Genomic DNA, 18,416 nt, shown 5'->3' on the forward strand with positions numbered 1-18,416 from the left:
ACCAAAACAAACAAGCAAAGGAACCAATGATAGTAGCTGACATACCAACAGCAGCATGGCAAAAGGTTGGTATGGACCTTTTTCATTTAAATGGTAAAGACTATCTAATAGTGATTGACTACTATTCTAACTATCCTGAGATGGCGCTGCTCTCAAGCACCACAGCAAGCAGTGTCATAATGCATGTGAAATCCATCTTCGCCAGACATGGAATTCCCAGGATTGCCGTTAGCGACAATGGTCCGTGCTTCAACTGTAAGGAGTGGCAACAGTTTGCAGCACATTATGACTTTCAGCACATCACATCCAGTCGTTTGTATGCTCAGTCAAATGATAAGGCAGAGAAAGGTGTTCAAGTTCTCAAGCAGCTACTGAAGAAAGCGACAGAAAGCAAGTCTGATCCTTATCTCGCCCTGCTGAGCTACCGAGCCTCACCTTTAGACTGTGGTTCTTCACCTGCTGAACTACTAATGGGTCGCAAGTTACGCACCACGCTACCCTGCTGTGCAAAAGAACAGCAAAGTGAGGAACTGAGACAGAGACTTCAACTGTTAAAGCTGAAACAGAAATCATACTATGACAAGTAATCCAAAACTCTAAAACCATTGACAAGGGATGATGTTGTCAGGATTGAGGATCCAGATGCATGGAACAGGAAAGCTACAGTTCTTAAGGAAGTAGGACCAAGGTCATACACTGTTAGAACTGAGGAAGGACAGATTCTCAGGAGGAACCGCCGTTCCCTCCTAAAAACACAAGAGACTATTCAAGACCAGATTGATGACAATGCCGCAACTGCATCTTGTCATTCACCACCAGAACAATCTCATGAAGACACATCAGACTTACCCGTGTTGAGAAGATCCACACGTGAAGTAACAGAGCCTGATAGACTCAATCTTTGAGTACAATGTAAAGCTTTGAAAATATGTTGACTGTTTTGAAAATGTTTATGTTTATAGAGCACTAACAAAAGTGTTACTGATATTATCTTTATTGTTTTCTTGAAAGTTGATTGATATTGATTTTGTTAAACCTCAAATAAAGGGGGATGTAATGATCAATAACATGTCATTCTATAGTGGACACTAGGTGGAGCCGTAGAGCTGTGTAGAGCTGTATATAAGACTACACTACCCAGCTGTATATATATATTAAGACTACATTACCCATGAGGCACTAGGCTACCCACAAGGCAACAGTCAAGATGGAAGCCTCTACAGATACTGTACCAGTCCACATGTGCTCAATAAAGTAACTAGCAAAAGCTAGCTGTGTTCATAATAAGAATGTCTATTTATTAATGAACATAAGACAGTGTACGAAATATTACTGCACCAGAATACAGGAGAGTTGCCCTACAACGCTCCACCTTCAGCACCTTGTTCATCTATTGACCTCCTTGTCCCATCTCCTCTGATCTCAAATGAAACTCCCACATCTCAACTATGAAATCTCCCTCCAACTCAGTTTCTTCTTTCACACCAAGCATGTCCCATGTTCCAACACACACCAAGCATTTATTTTCCTCTCAACTGCTCCCTTGACTTTTTATAAATTCCAAGTCCAGCCAAGAGTTGAATACTGCTTCCAAATCTGGGGAGATTCTTTTAACATCTCTGATATTCCTGAACAGGATACAAGTAAAAGCTTGTCATCTGATAGCCAATCCCTTTATCACTCCTAGTCTCCAACCTTTCTCCCCAAACAATCATTCTGGTCTCTCTATCTCTATTTAATTGATGCTACTAAGATCAGTGCACTCCTAAACCTACCTCTCTTGTTCCATCTGAACTACAAACATACCATCTTACTCTTTTTATCTGCACTGCATTAAAATCAAGATGTGTAGCATGTCCTATTTAACTCATTCTATCCCAGAATCTCAAAACTGTGGAACTCTGTTCCTCTATTTTTCAGTCCTCCTACAAACTTGCTGTCACCTAATCGCTACTTTCTGATTTACCATGTTTTCCTTTTCACATAGCAAAAGACCTATGGGGTGCTTAAATGTTTAAGCAGTTGTCATCAGTAATTTTTTTTAAATCACCCAAATTACGTGAGAAGTAAGGTTTTGATAAAGCCTTGTAATGTAACTGTCGCGGCTCTTGAAACCTACTTTTGCCTTTTCAGTAGCTTCTATCAATCCTGGCTGCCCGTTTTATACAATTGATACGTGGCTGGGTGCAATTGAGGTGGGAATGACAAGAAATGGGACTTAAGCCATTGCCATATATAACTACCTCATTAGAATACTCCTGCCCAAAAATGAGATTCCACTGTCCTCCAGAAATGATGGTGGGCAATTTAGCAGAGTGGGAATCTAGTGCGAAGGCTCTGTACCTCATTTCCCGTCTGTGCCCACCCAAAAACTGCCCAAAGATTGGATGGTAGGCAGAGGAAAATTGAGGCTAATACGCTAAATGTAGGCCTGGATATTCATCCAACCCCATGCCTGGGAAATGTTCAGGCTTCAGAACACTCAAATTTTGTGGGCTGGGTCATTTGCTTCAACCCAATTCAATCTTTTTTAAAATTCGTTTATGGGATGTGGGCATCGCTGGCAAGGCCAGCATTTATTGCCCATCCCTAGTTGCCTTTGAGAAGATGGTGGTGAGCCGCCTTCTTGAACCGCTGCAGTCCATGTGGTGAAGGTACTCCCACAGTGCTGTTAGGTAGGGAGTTCCAGGATTTTGACCCAGCGACGATGAAGGATCGGCGATATACTTCTAAGTCAGGATGGTGTGTGACTTGAAGGGGAATTGGTTGTGCAAGCCCACACCCTGGTCTCTGTGAAGAGAGCTGGCCCAAATAGACTTGCAAATTTTATTAACTCTGATTTATTGGAGATCATTTTCATTTTTACCACAGGCAGAAAAGGAACTGCTGGGAGGCACAGCCAGAATCCCAATATTCAGCCCCTTAGCCTTATTTCTATCAAATGGGACCCCTATTGGCATTTTTGTATCAGTCTTCTTTGAGCCTGAGTGAGACTGTCAGTTATAGTGCTACGTTGTGGATGGGTGGCACTCCCAATTCAGCAATAACAACAACTTGCATTTATATCGCACCTTTAACATAGCAAAACATCCCAAGGTGCTTCACAGGAGGGTTATCAAACAAAACTTGACACCAAGCCACATAAAGGGATATTAGGGCAGATGACCAAAAGCTTGGTCAAAGAGGTAGGTATTAAGGAGTGCCTTAAAGGAGGAAAGAGAGGTGGAGAGGCTTAGGGAGGGAATTTTAGAGCTCAGCACGGCCGCCAATGGTGGAGTGATTAAAATCAGGAATGTGCAAGAGGCAATTCGGTGCTGCCTACTAGGAAATAGGATAAAACCGCCAAAAATCATTTCATTTCTGTCAACTTACAGCCGGATAAGTGGGTTTTAATCTTGTTGGCAGAGGTGAAAGGACAGTTTTCTAACTCACCAAGTTGTTTTGGTTTAAATGGTAGGTATATACCTGAATCTCCCAGGTGGCTGCTCACTCAAGGGAAAGTGGAACAAGCTGAAGTAATATTGAAAGCTGCTGCTAGGAAAAATGGCATTACACATCTTGGGCCAATATTTGATACCACATGCAGTAATACGGTAAATAAGTGTTGTTTGTTTTTTTATTCGTTAATTTATTTTCTTTGTCACTGCTTCATGCTGAGTTTAAAATTCGTTAGTCTTTCCAACATGTTATGTATCTGTCACAATACATTATTTTATAACTAAATTAAGAAACCAAGGGTCGTAGACCAAGTGCTGCCAAAGCTAAAAAGAATAAAAGAGGATGAAACAAATCCAGAGGTGGAGATCAGGGTCCACCGAGCTTGTGTTTGTGCTGTTAGTATGTGAAACACATCCGCACTTTTTTGAATCGTTTGTTTTCTATACTTTTTCCCCCCAGGATCCTGTGGATAGAAATAAACGTGCACACAATTATTTGGATTTGGTTATCACGTCCAACATAAGGAACGTCACAATCCTTTCGTTATTTATCTGGTGAGTGGAGACTTCATTAGCAAAGAACTCCCATCGGAACTCAGAGTGGAAACTTGTGTAGTCTGAAAGAACAATAAAATTTTATCCTGTTATAATTCCCCTTTTAACGAAGAATGTTTTTCTCTAATGAAAATGCATTCTCAGAAATTGTACATTTCAAAGCCATGCATCCCAGCAGTTTCATTGAAATTAGTGATAGAAAGGAGTCGTTGTCACTAGAGATTAAAGGCAAGGAGGGAAATCCTATTTGTACCTGAAGACAGGAAGCCCTAGAAAAGGATGGTGCAGGGATTTTTGGAGGAAGGCAGCCGACTGAGAGAACCCGCAAAGAACATCCTGCGCCTGTCTTTATTTTCTTTGCAAAAGGAAAAGGCCACCCATAATCAGCAGGAAGAAAATGCCACAAGTGGAGGAACGGCAGCCATTAGGGCCTTGAGGTCAGCATGAGGAGGAAGCTATACAACTCCTGGGCAAAGACATTGAAGAGGCAGTGGGAGGAGGAGAAGTTGGACAATAGCTGTCAGCTCAGGTTGCTAATGGATAACGGGCAGATTAACAGGGTGTCGATTCACTGCAAGTATTCAAAGGGAAGCTAGATAAGTTCGTGAGAGTGGCAAACATATAAAAGATAGGCGGGTCATTGGGATTGTGTAACTGAATTACTATGGTCTCTTAGAATTTGCTTGATCACCTTCGGGGTCAGAGAGGAATTTCCCTAAGGCTTTTCCTAAAATGAATTTCTCTGGTTTTTGCCTCTTCCAGGAGTTTTGGGGGTGGGGGTTGGGGAAGCAGATGATGGTGCCAGAATGGGACAGACACGATGGACCAGCAGGTCTTTACCTTTTTTAAAATTTGTTCATGGGATGTGGGCGTCGCTGGCAAGGTCAGCATTTATTGACCATCCCTAATTGCCCTTGAGAAGGTGGTGGTGAGCCGCCTTCTTGAACCACTGCAGTCCGTGTGGTGAAGGTACTCCCATAGTGTTCTTAGGGAGGGAGTTCCAGGATTTTGACCCAGCAATGATGAAGGAATGGCGATATACTTCCAAGTCAGGATGGTGTGTGACTTAGAGGGGAACTTGGAGGTGATGGTGTTTCCATGCGCCTGCTGCCCTTGTCCTTCTAGGTGGAAGAGGTTGCGGGTTTGGGAGGTGCTGCCGAAGAAGCCTTGGCAAGTTGCTGCAGTGCATCTTGTAGATGGTACACACTGCAGCTACGGAATGCCAGTGGTGGAGGGAGTGAATGTTTAAGGTGGTGGATGGGCTGCCAATCAAGCAGGCTGCTTTGTCCTGGATGGTGTCGAGCTTCTTTAGTGTTGTTGGAACTGCACTCATCCAGGCACTCCTGATTTGTGCCTTGTAGATGGTGGAAAGACTTTGGGGAGTAAGGAGGTGAGTCACTCACTGCAGAATACACAGCTTCTGACCTGGTCTTGTACCCATTGTATTTATGTGGCTGGTCCAGTTAAGTTTCAGGTCAATGATGACCCCCAGACTGTTAATGGTGGGGGATTTGATGATGGAAATGCCATTGAATGGCAACGGGAGGTAGTTAGACTGTCTCTTTTTGGAGAATTTACTGAAACTAAGCTAACTGGTTCCTTTTCCATTGCGTCTAGTCAGCTAGCAGTTCTTTTGCATTTCACGTGAAAGCTCAAAGCTCCCAAAAGTGTTCTTCAATCCTAATAATTCTAATACAGTTTAATTCAAATTTCCGTGTAATACTGTGTAGAAGACAAGTTGAGACTACTTTATTTTCATCTTATTTAAATGAGGGACTTATAGCTCACAAATCCTGATTGATAGTTTGAATTCAGAGGCGCTACAGGCTATAGTCCTGTTAGATATATGGTCTGGTCTGGTTACCTGTTTGCAATAAAGCTCTTTCATCTTCGCCAAACCCCCTTCTGCAGATATTTGGTGTCAAATGCAGCTAAGAAACTGTTCCAGTGGTGTGGTTTTGTTTGGTGGCAAAGACGAGAAGTAAACTTCTGCTGTGAAATGATCCTTGCTGCAGGCTAAGAGGCCTAATTCTCAGTCTAAATGATTAACTAATAAGGAACTTCCCTTCGCACAATTATATACACTTATCTGAAGTAATGTTGTGAGCAAAAGATACAAGGCCCGATTTTCCTAGCCCTTGCCCCCCAGGGAACGCTCAGTCCCCCAGGCACAAAAGTCCATGGTGGACACCCGGATTGCCAACCTCCACCACTTTAGTATAACTCTGGGATTTCTGAGCCTTTCCTGGGAGGCGGTGCGGGGGGCGGGTGGCAGAGGCGGGCAGGCAGCCTGGTCTGAACCCACAGCTGACACAGGCCCTTCACTATTATTTAAATGCCCCAGAAGGGGGTGTTCCTTGCCTCACACCTCATTCTCTGATTTTCCCTTTTGCTGGACTTCCCAGCGCAGGAATGCGCAGAAAAGATTAGGCATTGTACTATTGCCTGTTCCCAAACCGCTGTTAACCAAAGTGTCTCTGGGTGCCCTAGGGAAGAGATTTTAAAGTTGGCTTCTTCTACTTTTTTGCTCCAGTGGATCAAACTGATGCACTTTGGGGAGGAACAATATGGAGAGGCAGTATAATCTAGATGGTACTATTTTGAGGGGGATGCAAGAGCAGAGGGATCTGGGGCTGCATATTCACAAATCTTTGAAGGTGGCAGGGCAAGTTGATACAGCGGTTAAGAAAGCGTATGGGATAATTGGCTTTGTACACAGGGACATTGAATACAAAAACAAGGAAGTCATGCTAAACTGTTTCAAATCTCTGGATAGGCCTCAGCTCTGTATTGTGTACAATTCTGAGTACAGGTAGACTACCCTTTATCCGGACTTCCGAAAACCGAAACCCTCTAAAAACCGAAGGTTTTTTCGGTCAGCGTAAGTCGTGCGCACGACATGACCAGAGTGGCGCACGACTTACAGGCCTAGCCGGATAAGGGATAGTGTAGCATTTTTCCGCACTTCTGAAAACCGAAATCGCTCAGCGTAAGTGTACCAGCCTTTATCCGCACATCCGAAACCAGAAAACCTCTGAAAGCCGAAAGTGGAGCAAAGCATGACTTCTGAAAACCGAAATGCGCAGTATTTATTGTCGTTATTTATCCCACCCTTTCGGATAAGGGATAGTGTATCCTTTATCCGTACTCCTGAAAACCGAATTACCTCTGAAAACCGAAGTGTTTTCGCGCACCTTCCAAAATCCGAAATTTTCCTAAAACCGAAACACGGCTGGTCCCGAGGTTTTCGGATAAAGGATAGTCTACCTGTACCACATTTTATGAAGGATGTTAAGGCCTTAGAGAGGGTACAGAGGAAGTTTACCAGGACGATACCAGGGATGAGGGACTTCAGTTATGTGGAGAGACTGGAGAAGCTGGGGTTGTTCTGCTTAGAGCAGAGAAGGTTAAGGGGAGATTTAATAGAGGTGTTCTTCATTATTTGAGGGGTTTTGATAGAGCAAGTAGAGAGGAACTGTTTCCTCTGGCAAGTGGGTCAGTAACCAGAGATCATAGATTGAAAAGAATTGGCAAAAGAACTAGAGGGGAAATGAGGAGACATTTTTTCACACAGAAGATTGTTAAGATCTGGAACGGATGACCTGAAAGGGTGGTGGAAGCAGATTCCATAGGAACTTTCAAAAGACAATTGGACATGTGCTTGAAGAGGATTAATTTGCAGGGGAAAAATCTGGTGTGTGGGACTGAATTGGACAGCTCTTTCAAAGACCCGCCACAGTCACGATGGGCCAAATGGTCTCCTTCTGTGCTGTAAGATTCTGATTCTAAACCTGTGATTTCCTGATCTGTGTGGCTCAATTTCCATATCTCGCATCACATTCAACTGCTGGGCCATAAGAGAGAGTTTTGGAAATCTCTTATGCATAAAGGTCTGGTCCCACACTCAAGAGGATGTTCAGATTGATTGGTAGCCTCTTGTTCGCCTATCATCTTTGCAGCCTGAAGTCCCTGGTCACTATGGCCAGATTTGTAGCTGAGATGCCTGCAGTGGGCGCTATTTTCCTTGCCATTACCATTGGCACTATTTTGTGCCGGGACAGGACTTTCCCGACTCTGTTCCCAAACCATTTAAATACATCCAGGCAGGAAATGTTAGTGCCTGTCAATACATTATTTCATTGGGTAAGCTCACTCATCCAGCACTCCCAGCAGGGAGCTACACTTGTAAGCAATGTGGGTCAGTGTGGTAAGCCTATCTACAGCCCTCTTTGAAGGGTGCTTTTCTGCTGGGAACATGTGATCAGTGAATTTACTCCCATATCTTTATTTAGCCTCACTTTGGGAAACTGCTCTAGGCATACTAAAAAATAACATTAGTGAACACTTAAGGTAATGGAGAACCGTCAAAATAGATTTTTTAAAGATCAAGCCATGCTTAACTAATTTAATTGAATTTTTTAAGGAAACTTGTCAATCTTCAGTGGCATTGCACACAGGAAGTCAATTCCAAGGGCACTTTTCAGGTCAAGGCGGGTTAGTGGGCAGGGGATAATGGAACCAAGGTGGAGACGGGGCAGAGGCTGATGGGAGGCGGAGGAAGATGAAGGGGAAGATGAAGGGGGAGAAAGCGAGGATGTTGGAAGGAGGAGAAACAGATGGTGAGAAGGAGACTGGGGATTAAGTGAACGGGATGGGAGAGAAGTAAAGGGGAGGAGGGAAGGGGAGAGGAGAAGGGTGTGGAAGAGGAAAGGAGGGGAAGGGGAAGGTCAGATGTTGTGAGAGAAGGAATGAAAGAAGGGAGTAGAGGCGAGAGTAGGAGAGGAAAGTAGGGGATGGGGATGGAGAGGAGAGAAGTGTGTGCTCTGGTAACCGGCTCTCCTGCTAGTGGAAACAGTTTCTTTGAGGTTGAAGTAGTTGCACATGCACAGACTCAGTGTATTGTTGGTTGTTCACTAACTGAAAAGAAATGTGGCAGATAATTTGCAGAGCTCCATGAAAGTTTTATGGTTCCGTGTGGGAAAAAAAACTGTTGGGTGAAACTATGCTGTGAAGCTATTTGCAGCGACTGTTAAACAGATCTGTTCATTGCTCCGTGCAGTCTTGCTACAATTATACAGGGCCTTGGTGAGACCACACCTGGAGTACGGTGCACAGTTTTGGTCTCTTTATCTAAGGAAGGATGTACTTGCCTTTGAGACAGTGCAACGAAGGTTCACTAGATTGATTCCTGGGATGAAAGGGCTGTCCTATGATGAGAGCTTGTGTAGAATGGGCCTATACTCTCTGGAGTTTAGCAGAATGAGAGGTGATCTCATTGAAACATACAAGATTTGTTTCCCCTGGCTGGAGTGTCTAGAGCTAGGGGTCATAGTCTCAAGGGGTAGGCCATTTAAGACCGAGATGAGGAAGAATTTCTTCACTCAGAGGGTTGTGAATCTTTGGAATTCTCTGCCCCAGAGGACTGTGAATGCTGAGTCTTTGAGTATATTCAAGGCTGAGATGGATAGATATTTGGACTCTAGGGGAATCAAAGGATATGGAGATCGGACGGGAAAGTGGAGTTGAGGTCGATGATCAGTCATGGTCTTATTGAATGGCGGAGCAGGTTCAAGGGGCCGTATGGCCTACTCCTGCTCTTACTTGTTATGTTCTTATGTAAGAGGCTGTCACAGACATATCGGAAATGCTTATTTTACTTCGTTTACATTTTAATCGAGACGAAGCTTTATAAAATAACGTGGACACCATGTCGTCTGGAGAAAGTTTGGAGGTTCGGTTTGAAAACATCGAATCCATGTTAAAGGTTGCCAAGTGTGAAGTGAATGTTTGCTGGCAAGTGTGAACATTAATGATGAGTTTAATGCATTTCTGCCAAACACAGCCACGTCAGGAAAAGAAAATCTGCTCCAGCAAAACTCAGCAAACTCCAAACAAATAAATCTCCGCAATCCTCCCCCCGCGAAATTATTATACATTAATTTTAAACCAACCCGCAATATTATTAAACGCGATATTATACATTAATAATTAAACCCAGATTAATGGGCAGGATGCTTCTGCACAGCTTCCGGTTCGTTGTCAGCAGTCACTCTGTTTTTACTTACTCTATCAAAATCCTTCATAATTTTGAACATGCCTGACATGAATCTTGTCATTCATGTGGAAATGACTTATGAAATGATACTGGGCGGCCTGCTGGTGGATGGAGAGTATAAATACTCGGGCATGGGCCCAGCTTGCTCAGGACATTCTTTAACAGGAACTAGTGAAGGACACAACTAGATCTCCATGTTGAAAAACAGTTGATTAAAGCCTTGTTTAATACTCAGACCAAGTGCCTAGTAGTTTTCTTACGTCAACACCTATTAATTCTCCTCTTGCCCTTACAATGTTAGATGCTAGGAGCACACAGTTTCACCCTTGTCTCCCCCACTGCAAGGGCTAAAAAAAGCAGGGCCCCTGTAATTCCACAGGGAATCTCCCAGTTGCTTGTTGTAACTTTGGTGGGAAACCAGCAGAACCCCCGGGGAAATGGCTAAAAATGACCATTTATCCCATTTTCCTGGGGGTTTCGCTGATGTCCTGCTGAAGTTATGGCAGGAGCCCAGGAGAACCACTGCAGAATGTTAGGGAAGATGCTTTCCACATTAATGGTGCTAAGTTGTTGTTGCAGGGAAAAATTATACAACATATTTCCCTCATTTGTTTCTGATTACAACGCACCCTCACTTATTTGGGCAGGCATATTATGTACTAACGTTACTTCAGGCATAAAGTGGCAGAAGGGTCATTAGTGCCTGGGAGTTGATGAAATGTCTCCCTGTTCAATTTTTCTTCCCTACTGGCCTGCCTGATTTTCCTCCCTGCCGGTTAAAATTATGCAAGTTCCCTGGAAATTTGGGGCCATTAATATCTCTTAATGTTGTCCCAAAGTAAGTTGTATAAAATTGCCTTAATTACAAGTAACATTAACAAAAATCGCCATGAAATTTACGTTGATGTAATTAAGGTTGGTCAATTGGAATAAACAGATTTTGTGCCAGTGTGATGAACGGACATTATCTGCTTCATCAACTGTGCCCAGCCCAACTATGTTAACATTCTTCAAAGTAACCAAATCATTGTGCATCTGTGTCTGTCCAGCCTGCACACTGACATCCATATTGTCAATATAGCTGGTAAACATGAAGGATTTATAGTTTTCTTGTAACATTTAAGGAGGGCATTTGACTAAATAGTTTCTTTGCATAATTTCTTTGTTTATTTAAAATTATGAAGGGGTTTGATAGGGTAGAAATAGAGAAGATGTTTCTGCTTGTGGGGGAGTCCAAAACTAGTGGCCATAAATATATAAGATAGTCACTAATAAATCCAATAGGGAATTCAGGAGAAACTTCTTTACTTCTTTAGAATGTGGAACTCGCTACCATTTGAAGTAGTTGAGGTGAATAGCACAGATGCCTTTAAGTGGAAGCTAGATAAATACACAAGGGAGAAAGGAATAGAAGGATAGGCTGATAGGGTGAGATGAAGTCGGGTGGGCGAAGGCTCATGTGGAGCATAAACACCAACATTGACTTGTTGGATCGAATGGCAAGCTTCTGTGCTGTAAATCCTATGTAATTCTATTTCTTCCCGTCTCAGTTATTATATAGAATGTAGAGCACGAAAACAGGCCATTCGGCTCAACTGGTCCATGCTGGTGTTTATGCTCCACCCTAGACTCCTCCCACCCTACTTCATCGAACCCTAACAGCATAACCCTCTATTGCCTTCTCCCTCATATGCTTATCTAGTCTCCCCTTTAAATGCATCTATACTATTCGCCTCAACCAATCCCTGTGGTAGTGAGTTCCACATTCTCGCCACTCTCTGGGTTAAGAAGTTTCTCCTGAATTTCCTATTGGATTTGTTAGTGACTATCTAGCTTTGGTCACTCCCATAAGTGCAAACATCACAAATCACAAGTTTGGGTCATCGGGACAAGAAAAATTTTCTCAGGTATTTAAGTGGCACTTAACTGGAAGTGCATTCCTCAATCTTTCACACTCTAGTTCACTTAATGTACTGGGTTGTTCTACATTAAGATTTTAACAACTGAGCAGAGCTGACATACCTATCTTGGAGGTTATAAGAATTCCCTCAGGTATTTCACTCCTTACATTTGTATGAATAGCAATTTTAGATACTTCCAATAAAAGAGCAACTTGGTTTTTTTTTACTCCCATTTAACGGGATGAAAGTGGAAGACTCGAGTTCTTCACTCTCGCTCAGTTCAAGAAACAAGGATAAAAGCAAAATATAGGAAGGAGAAAAACAAAAGTGGCAGTCAGAGAAATCAACGGTTTAAATCAAACATGGCCGCAGTAAATAATAATTCTAATAGGTCTAAGAGCGTTAAAAAAACAAGCCTGAAGGCTTTGTGTCTTAATGCGAGGAGCATTCGTAATAAGGTGGATGAATTAGCTGCGCAAATAGAGGTAAACAAATATGATTTGATTGGGATTACGGAAACATGGCCAAGGCTGGGAACTCAACATCCAGGGGTATTCAATATTCAGGAAAGATAGGCAAAAAGGAAAGGGAGGTGGGGTAGCATTGCTGGTTAAAGAAGGGATTAACACAATTGTAAGGAAGGATATTGGCCCAGAAATTCGGGTCTGGGGCTTCCCGCGGCTGCAAGCCCCCGACCCACACTTACATATCGCGCTGACATTTGAAGACTGGGCCTGCGTGGATTTCCGGTCTGTGGCCCGGTTCAGCTCCCGGCGCGCTGTGCGTGCGTGATCCAGCGGCGTACTTAGTACGATGAGCCGGCTGGGATCACGTGAGCACTGGGCAACCAACGGGAGTTTACAAAAGTCCATTCATGAGTTAGACATAAGACCTGTCAAACTCATGAAAACTCCAGGTGCCCAAAACAGTACTTAAACTTCAAATAAAAGTAAAAAAAAATCCCACTAATTAAATGAACTATTAATAACTGTAAAAAACTATTTTAAACAATTATTCAAATTTCTGCAAAAATTTTTTTTTCAAGAAATCGGGTCCAAAAATACACTTACCTTACTGTAAATTCTTTAAAAATAATAAACCTGTGGAAAAAATGTTCTAACTTTAATTATTAGACCACTTACCTTTTAAAACTAAGTCCTTACGTCTGCTTTTTTCATTCCTAAAAAGTGGAGGCCTTCATGCACGGACAAACCTGTCAAAAAAACGAAGTTCAACGCGTACGCGCTGCCTGAAACGTCGCACGGGAACTGCCTCTTAACCCCTTGGTTCAGAGGAGAGGAAATGCCGGTTTTCCGCGCATGCGCTGTGCATGCTGAAATCCGGCACTTCCAACGGGCCCACGCGTGAGTACCCCGTCCGTACTCACGCGTTGGGACCCGAATTACTGGGCCATTAGCTCTGATGATGTGGAATCTGTATGGGTAGAACTGAGAAATACCAAGGGGCAGAAAATGTTAGTGGGAGTGGTATATAGACCTCCAAACAGTAATGCGGAGGTTGGGGGTGGCACTAAAAGGGAAATTAGAGAAGCGTGCAATAAGGGCACAGCCGTCATCATGGGTGACTTTAATCTACATATAGATTGGGCTAACCAAATTAGTAACAATACTGTGGAGGAGGAATTCCTGGAGTGTTTACGGGATGGTTTCCTGGACCAATATGTCGAGGAACCAACCAGAGATCAGGCCATCTTAGACTGGGTATTATGTAACGAGAAAGGATTAATTAGCAATCTTGCTGTATGAGGCCCCTTGGGTCGGAGCGATCATAATATGATCGAATTCTTCATTAAGATGGAGAAGGAAGTAGTTGACTCAGAGACAAGGGTCCTGAATTTAAATAAAGGAAACTACGATGGTCTGAGGCACGAGTTGGGTAGGATTGATTGGGGAATGTCACTCAAAGAGTTGACGGTGGATAGGCAATGGCAAACATTCAAAGACCGCATGGATGAACGACAGAATTTGTTCATCCCAGTTTGGCATAAAAATAAAACAAAAAAGGTGACTCAACTGTGGCTAACAAGGGAAATTAGGGATAGTATAAGATCCAAGGAGAGGACATATAAATTGGCCCAAAAAAGCAGTAAATCTGAGGATTGGGAACAGTTTAGGATTCAACAAAGGAGGACAAAGGGATTAATTAAGAAGGGGAAAATAGAATATGAGAGTAAGCTTGCAAGGAACATAAAACTGACTGTAAAAGCTTTTATTGATATGTGAAGAGAAAAAGATTGGCGAAGTCAAGCGTAGGTCCCTTGCAGTCAGAATCAGGGGAATTTATAATGGGGAACAAAGAAATGATGGACCAATTAAATACATATTTTTGTTCTGTCTTCACAAAGGGGGACACAAATAACCTCCCAGAGATGTCGGGGAACATAGGGTCTGGTGAAATGGAGGAACTGAAAGAAATCAGTATTTGTAGGGAAATGGTGTTAGGGAAATTGATGGGATTGAAGGCCGATAAATCCCCAGGGCCTGATAATCTACATCCTAGTGTACTTAAGGAAGTGGCCCTAGAAATAGTAGATGCATTGCTGATCATCTTCCAACATTCGATGGAATCTGGAACAGTACCCATGGATTGGAGGGTAGCTAATGTTACCCCACTATTCAAAAAAGGTGGTAGAGAGAAAATGGGGAATTACATCGGTAGTGGGGAAAATGCTGGAGTCCATTATAAAAGATGTAATAGCAGAGCACTTGGAAAACAGTGACAGGATCGGACAAAGTCAACATGGATTCACAAAAGGTAAATCATGCTTGACTAATCCAGTGGAATTTTTGAGGATGTAACTGGTAAAATAGATAAGGGAGAACCAGTGGATGTGGTGTATTTGGACTTTCAGAAGGATTTTGATAAGGTCCTGCATAAGAGATTAGCGTGTAAAGTTAAGGCACATGGGATTGGGGGCAAGGTATTGACTTGGATAGGGAACTGGTTGGCAGACAGAAAGCAAAGAGTTGGAATAAACGGGTCTTTTTCCGAGTGGCAGGCAGTGACTAGTGGGGTACCGCAGGGATCGGTCCTTGGACCCCAGCTATTCACAATATATATTAATGATCTAGACAAGGGAACTAGATGTAATATCTGCAAATTTGCAGACGACACAAAGCTGGGTGGGCGTGTGTGCTGTGAGGAGGATGCCGAGAAACTCCAGTATGATTTGGACAGGTTGGGTGATTGGGCAAAAGCATGGCAGATGCAATATAACATGAATAAATGTGAGGTTATCCACTTTGGTGGCAAAAACAGGAAGGCAGATTATTATCTGAATGGCAATAGATTGGGAGAAGGGGAAGTGCAACGAGACCTGGGTGTCCTTGTGCACCAGTCGCTGAAGGTAAGCATGCAGGTGCAGCAGGCGGTTAAGAAGGCAAATGGTATGTTGGCCTTCGTAGCGAGAGGGTTTGAGTACAGGAACAAGGATGTCTTTCTGCAGTTGTACAGGGCCTTGGTGAGACCACATCTTGAGTATTGTGTGCAGTTTTGGTCACCTTATCTGAGGAAGGATGTTCTTGCCATGGAAGGAGTTCAGTGAAGATTCACCAGGCTGATACCTGGGATGGCAGGAATGACGTATGCGGAGAGATTGGGACGATTGGGCTTGTACTCACTGGAGTTTAGAAGAATGAGAGGGGATCTCATTGAAACTTATAAAATTCTGACAGGACTGGACAGACTAGATGCAGGAAGGATGTTCCCGATGGTCAGGGAGTCCAGAACCAGGGGTCACAGTCTAAGGATAAGGGGTAGGCCATTTAGGACAGAAATGAGGAGGAATTTCTTCATCCAGAGAGTGGTGAACCTGTGGAATTCTCTACCACAGAAGGCAGTAGAGGCCAATTCATTAAATATATTCAAGAAGGAGTTGAATATATTTCTTAAGGCTAAAGGGATCAAGGGGTATGGGGAGAAAGCAAGGACCGGGTACTGAATTTGGATGATCAGCCATGATCGCATTGAATGGTGGAGCAAGCTCGAGGGGCCGAATGGCCTACTCCTGCTCCTATCTTCTATGTTTCTATGTCTATGCAGACAAAAGGAACCTATTTTAAGGGAGGTTTAAAAAAAAATCAATAAACTCTTCCACATGAAGATGATTTTTTTCAAATGTTAAAAGAAGGCTTCCAAACCAAGGTTTTTAATGAAATAAATATTCCCAGCCCAGAGACTATCCCTTCCATAAACTAGTTGAAGCTCCTTCCTGAGGCAGTTGGAGATTTGTCCTTATTTATTCCATATACAGATTGAAAACCTGAAACATATTTGCTTGTTCACCTTCCATGATGCAGCTCTTTCAATTCTGGAGTGTTCTTGTGCTTTTATTTTCTGTATCCTGCTTTCTTAATACACTGATACAGAAAGTGACTGCATCTGCCAATTGAAACATGCCTAGACTTTTAAGTCAGGGCGGGATCAGTCCATGCGAGGGGCCTGGGTGAGCAACAAGCTCGTAAGTCAAGGTCCGGAGAGATTTTAACTCCCAGGCCTAATTTTGATATCCAGGGACCAGAGGATTTGCAAACTTTTCCAAAGTGAGCAGTCCAGAACACTTACAATGATACCTCCTTTACACGTATTGGGCATTGCAGCAATTTAAGGAAAATATCATTAGTGCTTCGTGATGAATCATAATCCACCAGAGTTGTTTAAGCATATATATTCTACAGGAAACTTTCTGGTATCCGGCACGGACGGGACCGACATGGTGCCGGTTCAGCAACAATTCCGGATAACCAAACGCTATAGTGAAAGATACGGACCTTAGAGCTCCGTATGAAGCAACAAACCCTGTTGCTTGCTTCAGAAGAACGTCCACAAGTTGCAAGCGTCTCTGTAGCTTAGCAACAGCTGCAGCCAAACCCTTGCCTTCCTCAATTTGTTGCTGTGCAAGTAATAAAAGTTATAAAAGTTCGCTGAAACCGACTCCTGAATTTTGCCGGTTAACCGACATTTCCGGTTATTTAGGGGCCGGTTAATCGAAAGTTTCCTGTATTGTAAATCACATTGTATGAATTACTCTTTAATGTAACTATGTGAAGAATAATAAAACTATTAAAATCAATATCAATATGTTGTCCGCACCTGATACAGAGGTTAGTCTTGGATCCAGTTCTTTGCTCAATACACAAATTAATTGCAAAGAGAGCGATATATAAACAGCCACATTGGTGTAACTTAGTAGAAAGTCCTTTCAGGTTGCACGTTAAAAATAAGCTGTAATTCTAAACAGACCAGAAGAATGTTGATTGATATGTCTGTCCTTGTATGATTGCACTAGTACCCAGACTAATTAATACAACTTACCAGCTTTAACTGTATTGAAAACAAATTATTTGTATGTCATACATGATCTTGTTTGAAATTTGAGCCCATAAAATGTTGCACTCCTAATAAGTCCAGTTACCAAAGCAATGAGATCAGGATGGAAACTCTTGTTGGGAAATCCCCCCATCATTGAGATTTCCATCTGTTTGTGCTTTTAATTTTTAATTAGCCATTCTAAGTTTGTTAATGTCATTTTTTGTTCACCCTGAATGTATCAAAGAGTTCCTTTAAAGTTAGTGCCCATCAGGCCTGACTACAGTTTTCCATGACTGACCTGCCATCAGTATATAAGTGATCTTACTTTACTGAACATTTAAAGGATTATGAACAATAACATTTATTTTCTTGTAGGACGACTTGCACCATTGGTTACTATGGATTATCCCTCAACACTCCCAACATGCATGGAGACCCCTACATCAACTGTGCTGTCTCTGCGGCTAGTGAATTTATAGTATATGTTATAGTCTGGTGGTTGATGCGTGTCTCACCTCGACGGATCATCACTGCATCCATGTTATTACTTAGTGGTGGCGTTCTGCTTCTGATCCAGTTTGTTCCTTCAAGTAAGAATTCAAATAATGTATTTTATTTTAAACACAGGTGTTCCATTTCCCTCGGAGGACTCTGAAGGTCCTTGCAGCCTACTCATTGGCTCTGTACTGCCTCTCTCTGAAACCAAGTCCTTAGGGCACCATTATCAATCTGTGGCCAACTCTCTAGCTCCCCAATGTATCTGTGCAACCAACTCATTAGGTCCTCACTGTATCTCTATAACAAACTCCATCGATCCTCGCTGTATCTGCTGCAGCAAACTCCCTAGCTCCTCACTTTATCCGCTGCAACTGACTCCCTACCTCCTAACAGTATCTCTACAACCAACTCCTCCCTAGGACCTCACTGTAACTCTGCAACTAACTCCCGAGATCTTCACTGTCTCTATGCAGCCAACTCATTATGTTTCTATACAACCCATTTCCCATTCCCCTGCACTCCCCCAGCAAACCACTCACCAGCTAACAATGTTCCTGTGCAACCGCTCTCTGGCTCCCCATTGTTTATACATGATATAAGCAATATAAATTATTTTAGGAGTAATTTACACAAATGTGT

General features: G+C 42.8%; 1 protein-coding gene across 1 annotated transcript in view; it reads left to right on the top strand.

The window, feature by feature from the left end:
• The window catches only part of LOC147124061 (organic cation/carnitine transporter 2-like), an 81,276-nt gene that overhangs the window by 25,578 nt on the left and 37,282 nt on the right, over nt 1-18,416 (top strand). The window contains exons 5-7 of the mRNA XM_085980328.1: nt 3,458-3,593; nt 3,898-3,992; nt 17,655-17,869. Coding sequence (XP_085836454.1) covers nt 3,458-3,593; nt 3,898-3,992; nt 17,655-17,869 — 446 coding nt within the window. The remainder of the gene's footprint in view (nt 1-3,457; nt 3,594-3,897; nt 3,993-17,654; nt 17,870-18,416) is intronic.

This window comes from Somniosus microcephalus, chromosome 1, assembly GCF_052327205.1.
Source record: "Somniosus microcephalus isolate GS21.2 chromosome 1, FLI_Smic_1.0, whole genome shotgun sequence".
In the NCBI taxonomy this organism is placed as follows: domain Eukaryota; kingdom Metazoa; phylum Chordata; class Chondrichthyes; order Squaliformes; family Somniosidae; genus Somniosus; species Somniosus microcephalus.